This window comes from Scyliorhinus canicula, chromosome 6, assembly GCF_902713615.1.
Source record: "Scyliorhinus canicula chromosome 6, sScyCan1.1, whole genome shotgun sequence".
Classification (NCBI taxonomy): domain Eukaryota; kingdom Metazoa; phylum Chordata; class Chondrichthyes; order Carcharhiniformes; family Scyliorhinidae; genus Scyliorhinus; species Scyliorhinus canicula.
Window position 1 is genome coordinate 224,740,708 of NC_052151.1, and position 24,919 is coordinate 224,765,626.

At 54.5% G+C, this 24,919-nt stretch overlaps 1 protein-coding gene across 1 annotated transcript in view; it reads left to right on the forward strand.

The window, feature by feature from the left end:
* Positions 1–987: 987 nt before the first annotated feature.
* The window catches only part of LOC119968060, a 51,135-nt gene continuing 27,203 nt past the window's right edge, over positions 988–24,919 (forward strand). Inside the window, exons 1-5 of the mRNA XM_038801159.1 lie at positions 988–1,086; positions 11,193–11,325; positions 15,910–16,020; positions 19,739–19,795; positions 21,509–21,664. Of these exons, the coding sequence (XP_038657087.1) occupies positions 1,052–1,086; positions 11,193–11,325; positions 15,910–16,020; positions 19,739–19,795; positions 21,509–21,664 (492 nt within the window). The 5' untranslated portion in view covers positions 988–1,051. The remainder of the gene's footprint in view (positions 1,087–11,192; positions 11,326–15,909; positions 16,021–19,738; positions 19,796–21,508; positions 21,665–24,919) is intronic.

Genomic DNA, 24,919 nt, shown 5'->3' on the forward strand with positions numbered 1-24,919 from the left:
GTCTTATGGTCTAATGCTGCACACACAGCCAACAGACATTGAACCATCATCTATGCTAGTTACTGAACGTAACCATGAGCAGGACCAGAGAGAATGGAAAGCTGGAGGGATTGTGGAGTGTTTAGCGATTAAAAGCGAACCAAATATTTCCCTCAGCGTTGATACCTCTTGTAGGTTGGCTGTGGAAGATCCTCGAAATCTGGATAGACAATAATTGGACGATCGGGCGAGATTGATGGCATTGCAAGAGAGACAGAGAGAGGGAGAGACAGAAGTGCAGAAGGAACTAATTTAGAGGAAGTCGTAACTCCAATCGGTAACGTTTATAGAGGCTTGGCTCTTTTATCTGGTAAATAGGGACAGCTTAGCTCGGTTGGCTGGACAGCTGGTTTGTGTTCCAGAGCGGGGCCAGCAGCGCGGGTTCAATTCCCGTACCGGCCGAGGTTATTCATGAAGGCCCCGCCCTGTCCCTCGTCTGAGGTGTTGGTCATCCTCAGGTTAAATCACCACCAATCAGCTCTCCCCCTCAAAGGGGAAAGCGGCCAATGGTCATCTGGGACTACGGCAACTTAACCTTTGGGCAGCATGGTAACACAGTGGCTGGCCCAGGGACCCAGGTTCAATTCCGGCCTTGGATGACTGTGCGGAGTCTGTACGTTCTCCCCTCGTGTCTGCGTGGGTTTCCCTCCGGGTGCTCCGGTTTCCTCCCACAGTCCAAAGATGTGCAGGTTAGATGAATTGGCCTTGCTAAATTTACCGTGTCCACAACAAAGGTTCGGTGGGGTTACGGGGATAGGGGGGGAGGCGTGGGCGTAGCTCGGGTGCTCTTTCCAAGGGCCGCTGCAGGCTCGATGGGCCGAATGGCCTCTTTCTGCTCTGCAAATTGTGTGACTGGGGGAGAAAACGGAGGAGGTGGCCTGATCGAGGTTGTTAAGGCGATGAAAGTGCGTGAGAGGAGCACTAGGTGGCGATCAGCAGTTAAGCCAGTGGAGAATTGAGAGGTTGCAATAGATTTCAGCGTGTTGTGGAACTGTTTACCCTCGCTCGGTTAATGAGCTGGCAGTTAAATGGAACACAGCTGAGCAAGTATGTGAACCCGTAGCTTCCAGCACGGAGTAAAGCTGACTTGCAGAGCGATTGCCTTTCGGACTATGAGGAATATTCCGTCCTCCCTCCTTTAGTTTATTGGCGTGCAGCCTGACAGAATGTTGCTGGAAGTTGGTGAAGTTTGTTTGGGAACCTCAGTGTAAATTGTCGGACGTCAAATTAGGTATTTCGCAGTGAGTAACCAGCTGGGCGAGGGAGCTTTACTGTGCGGGATTGTTTAACCCCTACACCATCCTGAGAATCAGCATCACACACTCTGTCGCCCAGTCCGCTCTCTCGCTCTCTCCCTCTTTCCTCTTCTCTCTCTCCCTCTTATCTCTCTCCCTCTTTCCTCCTCTCTCTCTCCCTCTTCTCTCTCTCCCTCTTTCCTCTTCTCTCTCTCCCTCTTCTCTCTCTCCCTCTTATCTCTCTCCCTCTTTCCTCTTCTCTCTCTCCCTCTTTCTTCTTCTCTCTCTCCCTCTTCTCTCTCTCCCTCTTTCCTCTTCTCTCTCTCCCTCTTCTCTCTCTCCCTCTTATCTCTCTCCCTCTTTCCTCTTCTCTCTCTCCCTCTTTCTTCTTCTCTCCCTCTTCTCTCTCTCCCTCTTTCCTCTTCTCTCTCTCCCTCTTCTATCTCTCCCTCTTTCCTCTTCTCCCTCTCCCTCTTTCCTCTTCTCTCTCTCCCTCTTTCCTCTCTCCCTCTCCCTCCCCCTTCTCTCTCTCCCTCCCATCTTCTCTCTCCTTCTCTCTCTTTCCTCTTCTCTCCCTCCCTCTTCTCTCTCTCCCTCTTTCCTCTTCTCTCCCTCCCTCTTTCCTCTTCTCTCCCTCCCTCTTTCCTCTTCTCTCTCTCCCTCTTCTCTCTCTCCCCTTCCCTCCTCTCTCTCCCTCTTTCCTCCTCTGATTCTCCCTCTCTCCTTCCTAATCTCTCCCTCTTCACCCACCATCTCTACCCTCCCTCCCTCGCACCACATCCCTCTCTTTCCCTTCCTCTCCCTGCCCTCCCTCCCTCTCCCTACCGTCCCTCCCTCTCTGCACTATCTCTTTCCTCCCTCCTTTATTATCTTCACCCCCCTCCTTTCTCAATCCTTTTCTCCTCTCCTGTCTCTCTCTTCTCTCCCCCTCTCATTCCCAAACTCCCGCTCCGCTGCCCCTCTCCTCTCTCACTCCCTTCCTCCTCTCCCTCCCTCCCCTCTTTCTTTCCTCCTCCTCTCCTAGTCTTTTGCCCCTCTCCCCTCTTTCTCTCTCTCTCTCTCTACTCCCATTCTCCTCTATTCTTCCTCCCGCTCTCCTCTCCCTCTTTCCCGCCTTTCCTCCTACCCTCTCCCTCTGTTCCTCGCTCCCCTCCTCTTTCTCTCCTCTCTCATTCACTTCCTCCCCTTCTCCTCCCTCGTTTCCCCCTTTCTCTTTCTCCCCCCTCTCTCTGATCTCCGTTCCTTGGCTGCCAAGTGGAAACGGTTCCTCTTGGGGCGGAACCTTCTGTCCCGGAGAGGGATCGTGGTCGCGGGAGTGGAAGGCCGGATGACTCCTGCTGCAGAGCAGGATGCTGAGCCTGTGAGATGCTGTCCTGTTCAGTTCTTTACTCTGCGAACAGCGGGTCCAATCTGGCATCGAGTCGGGCAGGGAGAGGGCGGACATGGGCACATGGGCAAGGATAGCACCATATTTAAACAGCCATTCCCTTAACCCACTGTGGTGAATTATAAATAATAATCCACACTATTGTACATGTGTTGAGCCTGTATATTGTATTGGATCACGTGTAGTTGCGCGGCTCTACCCATAGGGGGAGACGAGGAGCTTGTACTGGGCTCCACCCTTGGCTCTGCCCATGGATCCTCCCCCTAACTCGAAGTATAAAGGTCGATGCTGAGAGCCTGCCTGCCAGTTCATCTGGAGTTCATCGCGTCACAGGCAGGCTCTGTTGTAAGACCATTAAAACCACCGTTCACACGTGTCGCGTGAATTGATGGTCTCATCACCCACTCTTGATGCCCTCCCCCGTCAAACAGTTCAGTCTTACATAGAAACACAAATCGGAGCAGAAGGAGGCCATTCGGCCCTTTGAGCCTGCTCCCCCCCCCATTCATCATGGTCACGGCTGAACCTCCAACTCCACAACCTAATCCCGCTTTCCTCCCATTTCCTTTGACCCCTGTGCCCCCGGTGCTATATCTTTTTATTTTCCTCCTTTTTCACATTTTCTCCCACATTTGCACCCACCAACAATAAACAATAATCAGTAACGAATATGTCAATCCCCATATCAATGATGTGGAGATGCCGGCGTTGGACTGGGGTGAGCAGAGTAAGAAGCCTTACAACACCAGGTTAAAGTCCAGCAGGTTTGTTTCAAACACGTATTATTCGTACCCGGCTGGGCACGTCCAGCATTTATTGTCCATCCCTAATTGCCCCTCGAGGAGGTGGGGGTGATCTGCCCTCCTGAAGCCGCTGCAGTCCATGGGGTGTAGGTACACCCACTGTGCTGTTAGGGAGGGAGTTCCAGCGGCAGAAATATTTCCAAGTCAGGGTAGGACTGAGGGGCACAGTATTTTTGTTTGTCACTTTTGTCAAGTCAAATCATGGACTTCACAGCTTGTAAAGCACATTGAAACACAGATTGACACGGCGCTGAGGGATTGCTGGAGGTTATTACTGACCAAACTCTGGACCCAGCCATATTGGATAGTCAGAGGCTTTTCCCCAGGGTAGAGGGGTCAATTAGGAGGGGGCATCGGTTTAAGGTACGAGGGGCGAGGTTTAGAGGAGATGTACGAGGTAAGTTTTTTTACACAGAGGGTAGTGGGTGCCTGGAACTCGCTGCCGGAGGAGGTGGTGGAAGCAGGGACGATAGTAGCATTTAAGGGGCATCTTAAATACATGAATAGGATGGGAATAGAGGGCTACAGACCCAGGAAGTGTAGAAGATTTTAGTTTAGACGGGCAGCATGGTCGGCGCAGGCTTGGAGGGCCGAAGGGCCTGTTCCTGTGCTGTACTTTTCTTTGTTCTTTGTTATATTAATACTGGGGCTACCAGGGCAGGTCAGAGGCTGGGAATCCTGCGGAGAGTAACTCACCTCCTGACCCCCCCCCCCCCCCCCCCCAAAGCCTGTCCATCATCGACAAGGACACAAGTCAGGAGTGTGATGGAATACTCTCCACTTGCCTGGATGAGCGCAGCTCCAACAACATTCAAGAAGCTCCACACCATCCAGGACAAAGCAGCCCCGCTTGATTGCTCCCCTTCCACAAACATTCACTCCCTCCCCCACCGACGCACAGTGATAGCCGTGTAAACCTCAGACAGCATCTTCCAAACCCATGACCCATGTCCCAGAAGTACAAGGGAATCTGACAGATAGAAACGCCACAAGCTGGAAGATACCTTGTGGACTGCCTGACACATTGCAGGAGGGTCCACTCTATCCAGGCCTCGTAGTATCCTGTAAGTTTTAATACGATCGTCCCTCATCCTTCTAAACTCCAGCGAGTACAGACCCAGATTCCTCAACCGCACCTCATACGACAAGCTCTTCATTCCAGGGATCATTCTTGTGAACCTCCCTCTGGACCCTTACCAAGGCCAGCACATCCATCCTTAGATACGGGGCCCCAAACTGCTCACAATACTCCAAATGGGGTCTGACCAGAGCCTTATACAGCCTCAGAAGTACATCCCTGCTCTTGTATTCTAGCCCTCTCGACATGAATGCTAACATTGCATTTGCCTTCCTAACTGCCGACTGAACCTGCACATTAACCTTAAGAGAAGCCTGAACAAGGACTCTAAAGTCTCTTTGTGCTTCTGATTTGCTAAGCATTTCCCCATTTGGAAAATAGTCTCTGCCTCCATTCCTCCTTCCAGTGCATAACCTCACACTTTTCCACATTGTATTCCATTTCCCGTTTCATTGCCCACTCTCCTAGCCTGTCCAATTCCTTCTGCAGCCCCCTTGCTTCCTCAATACTACCTGTCCCTCTACAGATCGTTGTGATCAGTACTGAGGGAGTGCCGCACTGTCAGAGGGTCAGTACTGAGGGAGTGCTGCCCTGTCATAGGGTCAGTACTGAGGGAGTGCCGCACTGTCAGAGGGTCAGTACTGAGGGAGTGCCGCACTGTCAGAGGGTCAGTACTGAGGGAGTGCCGCACTGTCAGAGGGTCAGTACTGAGGGAGCACCGCACTGTCAGAGGGTCAGTACTGAGGGAGCCCCGCACTGTCAGAGGGTCAGTACTGAGGGAGTGCCGCACTGTCAGAGGGTCAGTACTGAGGGAGTGCCGCACTGTCAGAGGGTCAGTACTGAGGGAGTGCCGCACTGTCAGAGGGTCAGTACTGAGGGAGTGCCGCACTGTCAGAGGGTCAGTACTGAGGGAGTGCCGCACTGTCAGAGGGTCAGTACTGAGGGAGTGCTGCACTGTCAGAGGGTCAGTACTGAGGGAGTGCTGCACTGTCAGAGGGTCAGTACTGAGGGAGTGCTGCACTGTCAGAGGGTCAGTACTGAAGGAGCGCTGCACTGTCAGAGGGTCAGTACTGAGGGAGTGCTGCCCTATCAGAGGGTCAGTACTGAGGGAGTGCCGCACTGTCAGAGGGTCAGTACTGAGGGAATGCCGCACTGTCAGAGGGTCAGTACTGAGGGAGTGCTGCACTGTCAGAGGGTCAGTACTGAGGGAGTGCCGCACTGTCAGGGGGTCAGTACTGAGGGAGTGCCGCACTGTCAGGGGGTCAGTACTGAGGGAGTGCTGCACTGTCAGAGGGTCAGTACTGAGGGAGTGCCGCACTGTCAGAGGGTCAGTACTGAGGGAGTGCCGCACTGTCAGAGGGTCAGTACTGAGGGAGTGCCGCACTGTCAGAGGGTCAGTACTGAGGGAGTGCTGCACTGTCAGAGGGTCAGTACTGAGGGAGTGCCGCACTGTCAGAGGGTCAGTACTGAGGGAGTGCTGCACTGTCAGAGGGTCAGTACTGAGGGAGTGCCGCACTGTCAGAGGGTCAGTACTGAGGGAGTGCCGCACTGTCAGAGGGTCAGTACTGAGGGAGGCCGCACTGTCAGAGGGTCAGTACTGAGGGAGTGCCGCACTGTCAGAGAGTCAGTACTGAGGGAGTGCCGCACTGTCAGAGGGTCAGTACTGAGGGAGTGCTGCCCTGTCATAGGGTCAGTACTGAGGGAGTGCCGCACTGTCAGAGAGTCAGTACTGAGGGAGTGCCGCACTGTCAGAGGGTCAGTACTGAGGGAGTGCCGCACTGTCAGAGGGTCAGTACTGAGGGAGTGCCGCACTGTCAGAGGGTCAGTACTGAGGGAGTGCTGCACTGTCAGAGGGTCAGTACTGAGGGAGTGCTGCACTGTCGGAGGGTCAGTACTGAGGGAGTGCCGCACTGTCAGAGGGTCAGTACTGAGGGAGTGCCGCACTGTCAGAGGGTCAGTACTGAGGGAGTGCCGCACTGTCAGAGGGTCAGTACTGAGGGAGTGCCGCACTGTCAGAGGGTCAGTACTGAGGGAGTGCTGCACTGTCAGAGGGTCAGTACTGAGGGAGTGCTGCACTGTCAGAGGGTCAGTACTGAGGGAGTGCTGCACTGTCAGAGGGTCAGTACTGAAGGAGCGCTGCACTGTCAGAGGGTCAGTACTGAGGGAGTGCTGCCCTATCAGAGGGTCAGTACTGAGGGAGTGCCGCACTGTCAGAGGGTCAGTACTGAGGGAATGCCGCACTGTCAGAGGGTCAGTACTGAGGGAGTGCTGCACTGTCAGAGGGTCAGTACTGAGGGAGTGCCGCACTGTCAGGGGGTCAGTACTGAGGGAGTGCCGCACTGTCAGGGGGTCAGTACTGAGGGAGTGCTGCACTGTCAGAGGGTCAGTACTGAGGGAGTGCCGCACTGTCAGGGGGTCAGTACTGAGGGAGTGCCGCACTGTCAGAGGGTCAGTACTGAGGGAGTGCCGCACTGTCAGAGGGTCAGTACTGAGGGAGTGCCGCACTGTCAGAGGGTCAGTACTGAGGGAGTGCCGCACTGTCAGAGGGTCAGTACTGAGGGAGTGCTGCACTGTCAGAGGGTCAGTACTGAGGGAGTGCCGCACTGTCAGAGGGTCAGTACTGAGGGAGTGCCGCACTGTCAGAGGGTCAGTACTGAGGGAGTGCTGCACTGTCAGAGGGTCAGTACTGAGGGAGTGCCGCACTGTCAGAGGGTCAGTACTGAGGGAGTGCCGCACTGTCAGAGGGTCAGTACTGAGGGAGTGCTGCTCTGTCAGAGGGTCAGTACTGAGGGAGTGCTGCATTGTCAGAGGGTCTGTACTGAGGGAGTGCCGCACTGTCAGAGGGTCAGTACTGAGGGAGTGCCGCACTGTCAGAGGGTCAGTGCTGAGGGAGAGCCGCACTGTCAGAGGGTCAGTGCTGAGGGAGTGCCGCACTGTCAGAGGGTCAGTACTGAGGGAGTGCCGCACTATCAGAGGGTCAGTACTGAGGGAGTGCTGCACTGTCAGAGGGTCAGTACTGAGGGAGTGCCGCACTGTCAGAGGGTCAGTAATGAGGGAGTGCTGCACTGTCAGAGGGTCAGTACTGGGGGAGTGCCGCACTGTCAGAGGGTCAGTACTGAGGGAGTGCTGCACTGTCAGAGGGTCAGTACTGAGGGAGTGCCGCACTGTCAGAGGGTCAGTGCTGAGGGAGTGCCGCACTGTCAGAGGGTCAGTGCTGAGGGAGTGCCGCACTGTCAGAGGGTCAGTACTGAGGGAGTGCCGCACTGTCAGAGGGTCAGTACTGAGGGAGTGCTGCACTGTCAGAGGGTCAGTACTGAGGGAGTGCTGCACTATCAGAGGGTCAGTACTGAGGGAGTGCTGCACTGTCAGAGGGTCAGTACTGAGGAAGTGCTGCACTGTCAGAGGGTCAGTACTGAGGGAGTGCTGCGCTGTCAGAGGGTCAGTACTGAGGGAGTGCTGCACTGTCTGAGGGTCAGTACTGAGGGAGTGCCGCTCTTTGAGAGGGTCAGTACTGAGGGAGCACCGCACTGTCAGAGGGTCAGTACTGAGGGACGGCTGCACTGTCAGAGGGTCAGTACTGAGTGAGTGCCGCACTGTCAGAGGGTCAGTACTGAGGGAGTGCTGCACTGTCAGAGGGTCAGTACTGAAGGAGCGCTGCACTGTCAGAGGGTCAGTACTGAGGGAGTGCTGCCCTATCAGAGGGTCAGTACTGAGGGAGTGCCGCACTGTCAGAGGGTCAGTACTGAGGGAATGCCGCACTGTCAGAGGGTCAGTACTGAGGGAGTGCTGCACTGTCAGAGGGTCAGTACTGAGGGAGTGCCGCACTGTCAGGGGGTCAGTACTGAGGGAGTGCCGCACTGTCAGGGGGTCAGTACTGAGGGAGTGCTGCACTGTCAGAGGGTCAGTACTGAGGGAGTGCCGCACTGTCAGAGGGTCAGTACTGAGGGAGTGCCGCACTGTCAGAGGGTCAGTACTGAGGGAGTGCCGCACTGTCAGAGGGTCAGTACTGAGGGAGTGCTGCACTGTCAGAGGGTCAGTACTGAGGGAGTGCCGCACTGTCAGAGGGTCAGTACTGAGGGAGTGCTGCACTGTCAGAGGGTCAGTACTGAGGGAGTGCCGCACTGTCAGAGGGTCAGTACTGAGGGAGTGCCGCACTGTCAGAGGGTCAGTACTGAGGGAGGCCGCACTGTCAGAGGGTCAGTACTGAGGGAGTGCCGCACTGTCAGAGAGTCAGTACTGAGGGAGTGCCGCACTGTCAGAGGGTCAGTACTGAGGGAGTGCTGCCCTGTCATAGGGTCAGTACTGAGGGAGTGCCGCACTGTCAGAGAGTCAGTACTGAGGGAGTGCCGCACTGTCAGAGGGTCAGTACTGAGGGAGTGCCGCACTGTCAGAGGGTCAGTACTGAGGGAGTGCCGCACTGTCAGAGGGTCAGTACTGAGGGAGTGCTGCACTGTCAGAGGGTCAGTACTGAGGGAGTGCTGCACTGTCGGAGGGTCAGTACTGAGGGAGTGCCGCACTGTCAGAGGGTCAGTACTGAGGGAGTGCCGCACTGTCAGAGGGTCAGTACTGAGGGAGTGCCGCACTGTCAGAGGGTCAGTACTGAGGGAGTGCCGCACTGTCAGAGGGTCAGTACTGAGGGAGTGCTGCACTGTCAGAGGGTCAGTACTGAGGGAGTGCTGCACTGTCAGAGGGTCAGTACTGAGGGAGTGCTGCACTGTCAGAGGGTCAGTACTGAAGGAGCGCTGCACTGTCAGAGGGTCAGTACTGAGGGAGTGCTGCCCTATCAGAGGGTCAGTACTGAGGGAGTGCCGCACTGTCAGAGGGTCAGTACTGAGGGAATGCCGCACTGTCAGAGGGTCAGTACTGAGGGAGTGCTGCACTGTCAGAGGGTCAGTACTGAGGGAGTGCCGCACTGTCAGGGGGTCAGTACTGAGGGAGTGCCGCACTGTCAGGGGGTCAGTACTGAGGGAGTGCTGCACTGTCAGAGGGTCAGTACTGAGGGAGTGCCGCACTGTCAGGGGGTCAGTACTGAGGGAGTGCCGCACTGTCAGAGGGTCAGTACTGAGGGAGTGCCGCACTGTCAGAGGGTCAGTACTGAGGGAGTGCTGCACTGTCAGAGGGTCAGTACTGAGGGAGTGCCGCACTGTCAGAGGGTCAGTACTGAGGGAGTGCTGCACTGTCAGAGGGTCAGTACTGAGGGAGTGCCGCACTGTCAGAGGGTCAGTACTGAGGGAGTGCCGCACTGTCAGAGGGTCAGTACTGAGGGAGTGCTGCACTGTCAGAGGGTCAGTACTGAGGGAGTGCCGCACTGTCAGAGGGTCAGTACTGAGGGAGTGCCGCACTGTCAGAGGGTCAGTACTGAGGGAGTGCTGCTCTGTCAGAGGGTCAGTACTGAGGGAGTGCTGCATTGTCAGAGGGTCTGTACTGAGGGAGTGCCGCACTGTCAGAGGGTCAGTACTGAGGGAGTGCCGCACTGTCAGAGGGTCAGTGCTGAGGGAGTGCCGCACTGTCAGAGGGTCAGTGCTGAGGGAGTGCCGCACTGTCAGAGGGTCAGTACTGAGGGAGTGCCGCACTATCAGAGGGTCAGTACTGAGGGAGTGCTGCACTGTCAGAGGGTCAGTACTGAGGGAGTGCCGCACTGTCAGAGGGTCAGTAATGAGGGAGTGCTGCACTGTCAGAGGGTCAGTACTGGGGGAGTGCCGCACTGTCAGAGGGTCAGTACTGAGGGAGTGCTGCACTGTCAGAGGGTCAGTACTGAGGGAGTGCCGCACTGTCAGAGGGTCAGTGCTGAGGGAGTGCCGCACTGTCAGAGGGTCAGTGCTGAGGGAGTGCCGCACTGTCAGAGGGTCAGTACTGAGGGAGTGCCGCACTGTCAGAGGGTCAGTACTGAGGGAGTGCTGCACTGTCAGAGGGTCAGTACTGAGGGAGTGCTGCACTATCAGAGGGTCAGTACTGAGGGAGTGCTGCACTGTCAGAGGGTCAGTACTGAGGAAGTGCTGCACTGTCAGAGGGTCAGTACTGAGGGAGTGCTGCGCTGTCAGAGGGTCAGTACTGAGGGAGTGCTGCACTGTCTGAGGGTCAGTACTGAGGGAGTGCCGCTCTTTGAGAGGGTCAGTACTGAGGGAGCACCGCACTGTCAGAGGGTCAGTACTGAGGGACGGCTGCACTGTCAGAGGGTCAGTACTGAGTGAGTGCCGCACTGTCAGAGGGTCAGTACTGAGGGAGTGCTGCACTGTCAGAGGGTCAGTACTGAGGGAGTGCTGCTCTGTTTGAGGTGCAATCTTCTCATTGTAAGTTTAAACCAAGGCCCTCTGACCGTCTGTGGTTGGTGTTAATGATCCAGCAGTGAAGTGACCACGTGAAATGAGCTGGAGAAGTGGAGAAGTATTTTTTTAATGTCAGCATCCGAAATACTCGAAGGGTAATTAATGTGATAACTGGGTGAATAATCCCTCCTGGCCTGTGTTTTCCAGCTCCCTCCCACCCCACCCCCCGGCCCACTGCTGTCTCTCAGTGAAGAGGGGGTGTCGGGGAGGGGGTGGGGTCATCGTCAGCGGCTCAGTCACAACGCAGAACAGGCCCTTGACCCCCCCATGCTCAGAGAATGCATCTTCACCGTCCCAATGACAAATGTATTTTCATTCTGACAGGATCACCATGGCATCACCACGGACCCCGGCAGGGGGCAGCGGTAACTCCCAGCCAGCCGTCAGCTCCGCCGTGCACAGCAAGATGCCAGATCCTCTCCAAATATATCGCGCCTGGGAGCCAAAATCGATGGGGGTACGAATCTGTGTTACTGTGTCCCCCCCCCCCCCCCTCCCCCCCATCCCCCTCCGAGATCCACACCTATTACTCTCTCTGTCTGTCACTCTGCCACTGTTGCTACCTCTCTCTCTCTACGTACACCTCTCTGTTGCTTGGTCTCTCTCTCTCTCTCATTCAGTATTTCTGTCTCTTTATCTGTCTGTTTTTCTCTCTCTCCTTCTCTGTCTCTCTCTCTCCATCGCCTTGTCTTTCCGTCTCTGTCCTTGTCTCTATCCGGCTGTCTGCCTCCGCTCTCTCTCTCCTTCTCTGTCTCTCTCTCTCTCTCTCTCCATCGCCTTGTCTTTCCGTCTCTGTCCTTGTCTCTATCCGGCTGTCTGCCTCCGCTCTCTCTCTCTCTTGTCTCTCTCTCTCTTTCTCTCTCTCCCTGTCTCCTGGTCTTTTAGTCTCTGTTTTGGATTGTCCGTCGTCTCTCTCTCTCTCTCTCTCTCTCTCTGTCTCACTCGCTCTAACGCTACTGCCGTCTCGATCTCTCTCTGTCTCTGCTCTCGGTCTCTCTGTCTGTCCGTCTGACTCCCTGTTTGACTCTCTCTCTTCTGCCGTCTCGATTTCTCCCTGTCTCTGCTCTCGGTCTCTCTGTCTGTCCGTCTGACTCTCTGTTTGACTCTCTCTCTCTTCTGCCTCAGCCAACGTCTCTGCATATTCCACTTTCTGTCTGTCTGTCCCTCTCACTCTTCATCTTTCTGCCCCGTCACTCTCTCTCTCTCTCTCTCTCTCTGTCAGATTGTCTGCCTGTCTATGTGTATCTCTGGGAGTTCCGCTCCCTGTTTGTCTCTCGTTGTTTCTCCCTCTACCTCTTGTGGTGAACGTATTGTATTAACCATCCACTCTGTATCGTGCTGTTGCCCATGTGGGCTCCACCTATGGACCATTGTACGATATTACATAGGATGTATCATGTTGGTGCCTCTGTGGGCTCCGTCCCTGGCTCTGCCCCTTGAGGGGAGGTATAAAGAGCAGCAGCCCTGTAGGCGGCTCTCAGCAGCAGATCAGTCGCAGGCAGACACTGTTCTAGTCGATTAAAGCCACAGTTTACATCTACTCTCTATCTCGCGTGAATTGATGGTCGCATCAATTTAATCGACCACAACACCGCTATGGAATCGGCCCTCAAACCTGACCGACTGGAACTCGACACACAGGCCGCGGAAGCCAAAGGGATTTTTTTCACACTGGCTCCGCTGTTTCGAGGCCTACCTCGCCGCCTCCTTCTCGCCTTCCGTCTCCGACGATCAGAAGCTGAGCCTCCTCCACGCCCGGGTGAGCCATCGAATCTCCGTACAACTCGAGGAAGCCTTCACCTATGCAGACACCCTCGCGATGCTAAACAAAGAACAAAGAAAAGTACAGCACAGGAACAGGCCCTTCGGCCCTCCAAGCCCGTGCCGACCATGCTGCCCGTCTAAACTAAAATCTTCTACATTTCCGGGGTCCGTATCCCTCTATTCCCATCCTATTCATGTATTTGTCAAGATGCCCCTTAAATGTCACTATCGTCCCTGCTTCCACCACCTCCTCCGGCAGCGAGTTCCAGGCTCCGCCCCTTGAGGGGAGTTATAAAGAGCAGCAGCCCTGTAGGTGGCTCTCAGAAGCAGTACAGTCACAGGCAGGCACTTTTATAGTCGATTAAACCACAGTTTACATCTACTCTCTGTCTCACATGAATTGATGGTTGCATCACCTCTCTTGGTCTCTCTCTGTCTCTTGTTCACTTTCTCTGTCTCTCACTCTCTGTGTTCCTCTCCATTCCTCTCTCAGTCCTTCTTTTCGCTGCCTCCCTCTTCATATCTGTGTGTCTCTTTCTCTCTCTCTGGGTCTCTTTCATTCTCTGTCTCACCCTCTGCCTCTCTGTCTCTGTACTGTCTCCCTGGGATACTATTTAATTAGTGAATACCCATCATGAATGTTATTGTATCATACCATCCTCACAGTGTTGTAAGAAACTAGAGAACGGGCTGAATGGGGCCTCCTGTTCCTGTGTAACAGGCTGGAGTAGGGGCTGAATGGGGCCTCCTACTGTTCCTGTGTAACAGGCTGGAGAAGGGGCTGAATGGGGCCTCCTCCTGTTCCTGTGTAACAGGCTGGAGAAGGGGCTGAATGGGGCCTCCTCCTGTTCCTGTGTAACAGGCTGGAGAAGGGGCTGAATGGGGCCTCCTCCTGTTCCTGTGTAACAGGCTGGAGAAGGGGCTGAATGGGGCCTCCTCCTGTTACTGTGTAACAGGCTGGAGAAGGGGCTGAATGGGGCCTCCTGTTTCTGTGTAACAGGCTGGAGAAGGGGCTGAATGGGGCCTCCTCCTGTTCCTGGGTAACAGGCTGGAGAAGGGGCTGAATGGGGCCTCCTCCTGTTCCTGGGTAACAGGCTGGAGAAATGGCTGAATGGGGCCTCCTCCTGTTTCTGTGCAACAGGCTGGAGAAGGGGCTGAATGGGGCCTCCTCCTGTTCCTGTGTAACAGGCTGGAGAAGGGGTTGAATGGGGCCTCCTGTTCCTGTGTAACAGGCTGGAGAAGGGGCTGAATGGGGCCTCCTCCTGCTCCTGTGTAACAAGCTGGAGAAGGGGCTGAATGGGGCCTCCTCCTGTTCCTGTGTAACTGGCTGGAGAAGGGGCTGAATGAGGCCTCCTCTCCTGTTCCTGTGTAACAGGCTGGTGAAGGGGCTGAATGGGGCCTCCTCCTGTTCCTGTGTAACAGGCTGGAGAAGGGGCTGAATGGGGACTCCTGTTCCTGTGTAACAGGCTGGAGAAGGGGCCGAATGGGGCCTCCTGTTCCTGTGTAACAGGCTGGAGAAGGGGCTGAATGGGGCCTCCTCCTGCTCCTGTGTAACAAGCTGGAGAAGGGTCTGAATGGGGCCTTCTCCTGTTCCTGTGTAACAGGCTGGAGAAGGGGCTGAATGGGGCCTCCTGTTCCTGTGTAACAGGCTGGAGAAGGGGCTGAATGGGGCCTCCTGTTCCTGTGTAACAGGCTGGAGAAGGGGCTGAATGGGGCCTCCTCCTGTTCCTGTGTAACAGGCTGGAGAAGGGGTTGAATGGGGCCTCCTCCTGTTCCTGTGTAACAGGCTGGAGAAGGGGCTGAATGGGGCCTCCTCCTGTTCCTGTGTAACAGGCTGGAGATGGGGCTGAATGGGGCCTCCTCCTGTTCCTGTGTAACAGGCTGGAGAAGGGGCTGAATGGGGCCTCCTGTTCCTGTGTAACAGGCTGGAGATGGGGCTGAATGGGGCCTCCCCCTGTTCCTGTGTAACAGGCTGGTGAAGGGGCTGAATGGGGCCTCCTCCTGTTCCTGTGTAACAGGCTGGAGAAGGGGCTGAATGGGGCCTCCTCCTGTTCCTGTGTAACAGGCTGGAGAAGGGGCTGAATGGGGTACCTCCTGTTCCTGTGTAACAGGCTGGAGAAGGGGCTGAATGGGGCCTCCTGTTCCTGTGTAACAGGCTGGAGAAGGGGCTGAATGGGGCCTCCTCCAGTTCCTGTGTAACAGGCTGGAGAAGGGGCTGAATGGGGCCTCCTGTTCCTGTGTAACAGGCTGGAGAAGGGGCTGAATGGGGCCTCCTGTTCCTGTGTAACAGGCTGGAGAAGGGGCTGAATGGGGCCCTCCTGTTCCTGTGTAACAGGCTGGAGAAGGTGCTGAATGGGGTACCTCCTGTTCCTGTGTAACAGGCTGGAGAAGGGGCTGAATGGGGCCTCCTCCTGTTCCTGTGTAACAGGCTGGAGAAGGGGCTGAATGGGGCCTCCTCCTGTGTAACAGGCTGGAGAAGGGGCTGAATGGGGCCTCCTGTGCCTGTGTAACAGGCTGGAGAAGGGGCTGAATGGGGCCTCCTGTTCCTGTGTAACAGGCTGGAGAAGGGTCTGAATGGGGCCTCCTCCAGTTCCTGTGTAACAGGCTGGAGAAGGTGCTGAATGGGGCCTCCTGTTCCTGTATAACAGGCTGGAGAAGGGGCTGAATGGGGCCGCCTGTTCCTGTGTAACAGGCTGGAGAAGGGGCTGAATGGGGCCTCCTGTTCCTGTGTAACTGGCTGGAGAAGGGGCTGAATGGGGCCTCCTGTTCCTGTGTAACAGGCTGGAGAAGGGGCTGAATGGGGCCTCCTGTTCCTGTGTAACAGGCTGGAGAAGGGGCTGAATGGGGCCTCCTGTTCCTGTGTAACAGGCTGGAGAAGGGGCTGAATGGGGCCTCCTGTTCCTGTGTAACAGGCTGGAGAAGGGGCTGAATGGGGCCTCCTGTTCCTGTGTAACAGGCTGGAGAAGGGGCTGAATGGGGCCTCCTGTTCCTGTGTAACAGGCTGGAGAAGGGGCTGAATGGGGCCTCCTGTTCCTGTGTAACAGGCTGGAGAAGGGGCTGAATGGGGCCTCCTCCTGTTCCTGTGTAACAGGCTGGAGAAGGGGCTGAATGGGGCCTCCTGTTCCTGTGTAACAGGCTGGAGAAGGGGCTGAATGGGGCCTCCTGTTCCTGTGTTACAGGCTGGAGAAAGGGCTGAATGGGGCCTCCTGTTCCTGGGTCAGGCTGGTTTGATTAATTTTCCTGTTGCTTTCACTGATTAAATTTGCTTGATTTCCAGGTTGCTTTGATGATGTTCGGGATAATTCTCTTTGTACTGGAACTTGCGCTTTTTGGGTTGATCAAGTCAATGGTGATGAACACTGGGACTCCGTTTTACACTGCTGTGTTGGTCAGTTCAATCGTTTTTTCTGATTTTCTTATGACTCTCTCTCTCCCTCTCACTCACACTCTCTTTCACACTTCTATACACACACACACACACACACCAGGGCAGGTCAGAGGGTGGGAGTCCTGCGAAGAGTAACTCACCTCCTGACCCCCAAAGCCTGTCCACCATCTACAAGGCACAAGTCAGGAGTGAGATGGAATACTCTCCACTCGCCTGGATGAGCGCAGCTCCAACAACACTCAAGAAGCTCCGCACCATCCAGGACAAAGCAGCCCCGCTTGATTGCTCCCCTTCCACAAACATTCACTCCCTCCCCCACCGACGCACAGTGGCAGCCGTGTGTCCCATCTACAAGATGCACTGCAGCAACTCACCAAGGCTCCTCAGGCAGCACCTTCCAAACCCACGGCCACCTCCATCTAGAAGGACAAGGGCAGCAGATACCTGGGAACCCCCCCACCTGGAGGCTCCCCTCCAAGTCACTCCCCACCCTGACTGGGAAATATATCGGCCGTTCCTTCACTGTTGCCGGGGCAACAGCCTGGAACTCCCTCCCTAACAGCACAGTGGGTGTACACCCAGGGACTGCAGCTGTTCAAGAAGGCAGCTCATCCACCACCTTCCCGAGGGGCAATTAGGGATGGGCAATAAACACTGGCCTAACCAGTGACACCAGCACCTCAGGGGCTGGTTTAGCTCACTGAGCTAAATCGCTGGCTTTTAAAGCAGACCAAGGCAGGCCAGCAGCACGGTTCGATTCCCGTAACAGCCTCCCCGGACAGGCGTCGGAATGTGGCGACTAGGGACTTTTCACAGTAACTTCATTGAAGCCTACTCGTGACAATAAGCCATTTTTATTTCATTTCAAGTGAATAATGAGCTCACACTGATACATACAAACACACACATTCACATTCACACACACACACTCACATTCACACACACACACACTCACATTCACACAAACACACACATTCACATTCACACACACACTAGCTGACACATACCTAAAAACCGTGACACAAACTCATTGACACTCATGCGCACGCACGCACACACACACACTCACTGATGTACTCAAACACTCGCAGATGCACTCACGTACATTCGTACGCACATTCACATAATGCACACTCACACTTGCGTGCAGACTAACATATGTCATGAGAATGTCGCTTTGAGAAATGTTTGGCTGCTCATGTTACTGCAGTGATGTCAGAGTGTGGGTGGAGCTGATCTCTGGCTCTGCTTTTTAGTTTCACTTTGAGAAAAGCTTGGGACTGTCTCTGTCTGTTTGGTTTCGTTTTTCAGTGTGTTTCAGCTGAAGTCAGACCAAGCAGGTGTACTGCCATTCTCTCTGCCATCAAAAGACTATCTCTGGATCGTTTGGTGAACTCAGAATTATAAATGTTCTCAGTAGTGAATGTAAACCTGATGTGCTTCTGTTTGAAGGTTTGTTAAGTCTTCTGGATGTTAAAAAGAAAGCTTACAGATTACTTAGTGTTGTATTCTTTGGGGGTTGTATTTGTATTGATGGTTGCTAAGATGTTCACTGTATGTTTTAAAAAGGTTAACGTGAGTTCATAGAATAAACATTGTTTTGCTTTTAAAAAATACGTTCCCATTTCTGCTGTACCGCACCTGTAGAGTGGGCCGTGTGCTCCCCATACCACAATCTATTAAAAGCTGTGGGTCAGGTGAACTCCATGATACACTTTGGGGTTCTCTAAACCCTGGCCGATAACACATACACGTACAAACTTGCACACTCATTCATTGACACTCTTGTACACACACCCTCACACAAACACTCGCAAACACACTCACATACACACAAAGACACACTCATAAACATTCAAATGCACTCACACACTCATACACACACACTCACACACACTCACTTAAATACACACTCAAGTATACACACACATACACATACTCACACTCAAATATACACACACACTCACCCACACAGACATGTCCACTGCCACACTCTCAAAGAATCATAGAATTTACAGTGCAGAAGGAAGCCATTCGGCCCATCGAGTCTGTACCGGCTCTTGGAAAGAGCACCCTACCCAAGCCCACACCTCCACCCCATCCCTGTAACCGCGTAACCCCACCCAACACAGGGCAATTTTGGACACTAAGGGGCAATTTAGCATGGCCAATCCACCTAACCTGCACATCTTTGGACTGTGGGAGGAAACCGGAGCACCCGGAGGAAACCCACGCACACACGGGGAGGACGGTATGGGCAGCACGGTAGCACATGTGGATAGCACTGTGGCTTCGCAGCGCCAGGGTCCCAGGTTCGATTCCCCGCTGGGTCACTGCCTGTGCGGAGTCTGCACGTCCTCCCCGTGTGTGCGTGGGTTTCCTCCGGGTGCTCCGGTTTCCTCCCACAGTCCAAAGATGTGCAGGTTAGGTGGATTGGCCAGGATAAATTGTCCCTGAGTGACCAAAAGGGTGAGGAAGGGTTATTGGGATAGGGTGAAAGTGAGGGCTTAAGTAGGTCGGTGCAGACTTGATGGGCCGAATGGCCTCCCTCTGCACTGTATCTTCTGTGTTCTATAACATGCAGACTCGCACAGTCAGTGACCCAAGCCGGGAATTGGGACTCTGGAGCTGTGAAGCAATTGTGCTAACCACTGTGCTACCGTGCTGCTCTAACTCATTTACACTCCTGTATACACACAAACACAGTCACACACACTAACATACACATTCACACACACTCACAACACATACACCCTCACGTGAACCCACACTCACCTAGTGTAAACACAACTCACACACACACTGACTCACACTTGCACTCTCACAGAAACGCACACTCATACGCATAAACTCAAATATACACTGACACACACCACAATCGATGCTCCCACATCACCGAGTGTCTGCTTCTCTCTCTTGTTCTGGGCCAGGGTTTAGAGAACCCCAAAGTGTATCATGGAGTTCACCTGACCCACAACTTTTAATAGATTGTGCTATGGGGAGCACACGGCCCACTCTACAGGTGCGGTACAGCAGAAATGGGAACGTATTTTTTAAAGCAAAACAATGTTTATTCTATGAACTCAAGTCAACCTTTTTAAATCATACAGTGAACATCTTCGCAAACATCAATTCAGATACAACCCCCAAAGACTACAACACTAAGTAATCCTTAATAACTTCCCAAACAACATCCAGAAGACAAAATAAACACCTTTTAACAGAAGCACATTAGGTTTATATTCACGGGGCAGCACGTTGGCGCAGTGGCTTAGCACTGCTGCCTCACGGCGCCCAGGTCCCAGGTTCGATCCCGGCTCTGGGTCACTGTCCGTGTGGAGTTTGCACATTCTCCCCGTGTTTGCGTGGGTTTCGCCCCCACAACCCAAAGATGTGCAGGGCAAGTGGATTGGCCACGCTAAATTGCCCCTTAATTGGAAAAAATGAATTGGGTACTCTAAATTTATAAAAAAAAAGTTTACATTCTCTACTGAGAACATTTATAATTCTGAATTCACCAAATGATCAAGAGATAGTCTTAAGTTGGGGCAGCAGCCAACTTGGCGCCTGAGAGCTTGTCCGTCCATCGATACAGAGAGACGTGTGTGCAGCTCAGAGCTACCAGCGACAGGTCTACACGCGTGTGCTTCACTGTGACCAATGTTCCTCGAACGTTTCCCCCTCAGAGTGACCAATCCTTTGTTCATTTCTCTTACAGTTCGGCATCTCAGGATTCCTCGCAATCATCAGTGAAAACCAACCTCGCAAAGTGCTTGTAAGTAAAATAAATGGTCGCTGCTCCGTGTCAGTCGGCTGGGACATAGCGCACAATTTGACGTTGCGCCCTCCCGACCGGGGAGCATGACCAATTGTGCCCTTGGGTCACCCTGGCCAATCGTGCCGCCCGCCAAACGCGAAAGCAAATTGGGTTCAATTGACCGGGGATTTGGGGGAAACCAATAGTTGCCCACTTTTATCTCTGTGGCAATGAACTGTCAATGTGTCAATGAACTGCCAATGTGGCAATGAACTGTCGATGTGGCAATGAACTGTCGATGTGGCACTGAACTGTCGATGTGGCAATGAACTGTCAATGTGGCAATGAACTGTCGATGTGGCAATGAACTGTCAATGTGGCAATGAACTGTCGATGTGGCAATGAACTGTCAATGTGGCAATGAACTGTCGAAGTGGCAAGGAACTGTCGACGGCTGAAACACAATTGAGAAATGCCCCTGATGATGAATGTTGCCGATTGATTGTGCTGCCTCAACAGTCCTTTCTCCGTCAATATTTATTTTTCGCAGGGCAGCAGCTCCCCGAGGGAGCACACTGGAGACGCCAGCCCACACCCTCCACTGTCCCCACGCCTGCCCATCACTTGCCCGTTAATTGGCCATCCAGCGGGAATCACATTCCGGGCTCACCGAATACGCGCGCCCGAGAGTCGCCAAATTCCAAAGAAGCAGAACAATTTATACTACTGGAGGAAAGGTCGGAAAATCAACTCTGATCGGGCGAGAAACTGCCATGGAGAAAGCGGGAAAAGACAGATTCCTCCAGCTGCCCCGTCATCTAAAAAGTGCATGAGGCCTGGACATGTTCCTTTTGTTTGCGCGGATGCATTCCAGTGCATGAACGTTTGCCACTCTTTGCAAATGTAAACGAGCCGTGTCACAAGCTCGGCTGATTATCTTGTTGATGTAGCCATTAGCAGCCTGAGGATTGTTCGGGTAAAGTGTTCCGCCGGTTTGAAATTCGGTATTCTTACATTTGACCTGATGAGTGCAAGAAGAAAAGCTTCAGCAACATCTTCCTCTTCAGCAAGGTTGGTGTCCACAGCTATCTCAAGCCACAAGCGACTGTTAGCTTGAACAGTCCAAATCCTCAATGATTTCCTGAAGGTGTGAGAGGCCATAGATATCCCGGGAGGGGGGGGGGGGGTCGATCCAGGATCCTGGAGCTGACTGTCTGGCAATTTAGGCCTTCCTCTTGCCAGGGACACTGGCGCGTGTGCCATGCACACACCTACGTGCCACCCCAGCCCCCCCCCTGCCCGCATGAACCCCTTTGTCACATAGCGAGTGGTTTGCACCTGGAATGCGCGTCTGGATGTGTGGGTGGAGGTAGGTTCAAACGAAGCCTTCAAGACGGTTTCAGATGACGATATGAATGGATAAATGGGCAGGAGGACAGGGAAGAGTTAAGGGAGTGGCACTGACATAATGGTGCCCGCTGGGAGAGCAGCTGCAGACACCATGGGCCAAATGGCCTCCTTCTGCCCCATAACAATTGGGTGATTGTGTAGGTGCTGGGGGCCGGTAATTAAGTCGAGGCCGGTAATTAAGCGTCGAGCAGTTCCGGGGAGAGTGGCGACGAGGTGACAGGGGACGCGCCTGTTGTGAAATTTGCCGTGGCTCGGTTCTCTGGTTAAAGCCATGGGCACCACTCTGCTAGCTCCGCTATAACCGGGCTCTCTGTCTTGCAGCTCAAAGTCTGTCTGCTCTGCAGCCTCCTCGGGGCGGTGATCGCGGCAATCCAGCTGATCGTCTACCTGGTGGACTTGGCCAAGCTCAAGAGACACAGAATGTTCTGCAGCTCGTTGCAACATAACATGAATTGCATCCAGCGCGCAGAGTCAGAGGTAATCTTGAAATGCGGTTTGGAGGATTATATTCACCATTTCTCTGCCTCGCCAGCTTCTTAAACCTGCACTGCAACAGGGTCAGTACTGAGAGAGTGCTGCACTGTCAGAGGGTCAGTACTGAGGGAGTGCTGCACTGCAACAGGGTCAGTACTGAGGGAGAACTGCACTGTCAGAGGGTCAGTACTGAGGGAGAGCTGCACTGTCAGAGGGTCAGTACTGAGGGTGTGCCGCACTGTCAGAGGGTCAGTACTGAGGGAGTGCCGCACTGTCAGAGGGTCAGTACTGAGGGAGTGCCGCACTGTCAGAGGGTCAGTACTGAGGGAGTGCTGCACTGTCAGAGGGTCAGTACTGAGGGAGTGCTGCACTGTCAGAGGGTCAGTACTGAGGGAGTGCTGCACTGTTGGTGTGTGAACTTGAAAAGCCCATATCCTTTCGTATAAATCAAAAATATTATCCACTTACAGTAGCAGGTCGAATTCTGGCTACTCTGGTTGAGTGATGAACAGTATAGAGCCGAATGGGGCCTCCTCCTGTTCCTGTGTAACAGGGTGCAGAAGGGGCTGAATGGCGCCTCCTCCTGTTCCTGTGTTACAGGCTGGAGAAAGGGGTGAATGGGGCCTCCACCTGTTCCTGTGTAACAGGCTGGAGAAGGGGCTGAATGGGGCCTCCTCCTGTTCCTGAGTAACAGGCTGGAGAAAGGGGTGAATGGGGCCTCCACCTGTTCCTGTGTAACAGGCTGTCGAATGGGCTGAATGGGGCCTCCTGTTCCTGTGTAACAGGCTGGAGAAGGGGCTGAATGGGGCCTCCTGTTCCTGTGTAACAGGCTGGAGAAGGGGCTGAATGGGGCCTCCTGTTCCTGTGTAACAGGCTGGAGAAGGGGCTGAATGGAGCCTCCTCCTGTTCCTGTGTAACAGGCTGGAGAAGGGGCTGAATGGGGCCTCCTCCTGTGTAACAGGCTGGAGAAGGGGCTGATGGGTCCTCCTCCTGTTCCTGTATAACAGGCTGGAGAAGGGGCTGAATGGGGCCTCCTCATGTTCCTGTGTAACAGGCTGGAGAAGGGGCTGAATAGGGCCCTCCTGTTCCTGTGTAACAGGCTGGAGAAGGGGCTGAATGGAGCCTCCTGTTCCTGTATAACAGGCTGGAGAAGGGGCTGAATGGGGCCACCTCCTGTTCCTGTGTAACAGGCTGGAGAAGGGGCTGAATGGGGCCTCCTGTTCCTGTGTAACAGGCTGGAGAAGGGGCTGAATGGGGACCTGTTCCTGTGTAACAGGCTGGAGAAGGGGCTGAATGGGGCCTCCTGTTCCTGTGTAACAGACGGGACAAGGGGCTGAATGAGGCCTCCTCCTGTTCCTGTGTAACAGGCTGGAGAAGGGGCTGAATGGGGCCTCCACCTGTTCCTGTATAACAGGCTGGAGAAGGGGCTGAATGGGGCCTCCTCCTGTTCCTGTGTAACAGGCTGGAGAAGGGGCTGAATGGGGCCTCCTACTGTCCCTGTGTAACAGGCTGGAGAAGGGCCTGAATGGGGCCACCCCCTGTTCCTGTGTAAGAGGCTGGAGAAGGGGCTGAATGGGGCCTCCTCCTGTTCCTGTGTAACAGGCTGGAGAAGGGGCTGAATGGGGCCTCCTCCTGTTCCTGTATAACAGGCTGGAGAAGGGGTTGAATGGGGCCTCCTCCTGTTCCTGTGTAACAGGCTGGAGAAGGGGCTGAACGTGGCCTCCTGTTCCTGTATAACCTGCTGGAGAAGGGGCTGAATGGGGCCTCCTCCTGTTCCTGTGTAACAGGCTGGAGAAGGGGCTGAATAGGGCCCTCCTGTTCCTGTGTAACAGGCTGGAGAAGGGGCTGAATGGGGCCACCTCCTGTTCCTGTGTAACAGGCTGGAGAAGGGGCTGAATGGGGACTCCTCCTGTTCCTGTGTAACAGGCTGGAGAAGGGGCTGAATGGGGACTCCTCCTGTTCCTGTGTAACAGGCTGAAGGGGCTGAATGGGGCCTCCTCCTGTTCCTGTGTAACAGGCTGGACAAGGGGCTGAATGGGGCCTCCTGTTCCTGTGTAACAGACGGGACAAGGGGCTGAATGAGGCCTCCTCCTGTTCCTGTGTAACAGGCTGGAGAAGGGACTGAATGGGGCCTCCTCCTGTTCCTGTATAACAGACTAGAGAAGGGGCTGAATGGGGCCTCCTCCTGATCCTGTGTAACAGGCTGGAAAAGGGCTGAATGGGGCCTCCTCCTGTTCCTGTGTAACAGGGTGGAGAAGGGGCTGAATGGGGCCTCCTGTTCCTGTGTAACAGGCTGGAGAAGGGGCTGAATGGGGCCTCCACCTGTTCCTGTGTAACAGGCTGTCGAATGGGCTGAATGGGGCCTCCTCCTGTTCCTGTGTAACAGGCTGGAGAAGGGGCTGAATGGGGCCTGTTCCTGTGTAACAGGCTGGAGAAGGGGCTGAATGGGGCCTCCTGTTCCTGTGTAACAGGCTGGAGAAGGGGCTGAATTGGGCCTCCTCCTGTTCCTGTAACAGGCTGGAGAAGGGGCTGAATGGGGCCTCCTCCTGTTCCTGTGTAACGGGCTGGAGAAGGGGCTGAATGGGGCCTCCTCTTGTTCCTGTGTAAGAGGCTGGAGAAGGGGCTGAATGGGGCCGCCTCCTGTTCCTGAGTAACAGGCTGGAGAAGGGGCTGAATGGGGTCGCCTCCTGTTCCTGAGTAACAGGCGGGAGAAGGGGCTGAATGGGGCCTCCTGTTCCTGTGTAACAGGCTGGAGAAGGGGGTGAATGGCGCCTCCACCTGTTCCTGTGAAACAGGCTGTCGAATGGGCTGAATGGGGCCTCCTCCTGTTCCTGTGTAACAGGCTGGAGAAGGGGCTGAATGGGGCCTCCTCCTATTCATGTATAACAGGCTGGAGAAGGGGCTGAATGGGGCCTCCTCCTGATCCTGTGTAACAGGCTGGAGAAGGGGCTGAATGGGGCCTCCTCCTGTTCCGTTCCAACAGGCTGGAGAAGGGGCTGAATGGGGCCTCCTGTTCCTGTGTAACAGGCTGGAGAAGGGCCTGAATGGGGCCTCCTGTTGCTGTGTAACAGGCTGGAGAAGGGGCTGAATGGGGCCTCCTCCTGTTCCTGTGTAACAGGCTGGAGAAAGGGCTGAATGGGGCCTCCTCCTGTTCCTTTGTAACAGGCTGGAGAAGGGGCTGAATGGGGCCTCCTCCTGTTCCTGTGTAACAGGCTGGAGAAGGGGCTGAATGGGGACTCCTCCTGTTCCTGTGTAACA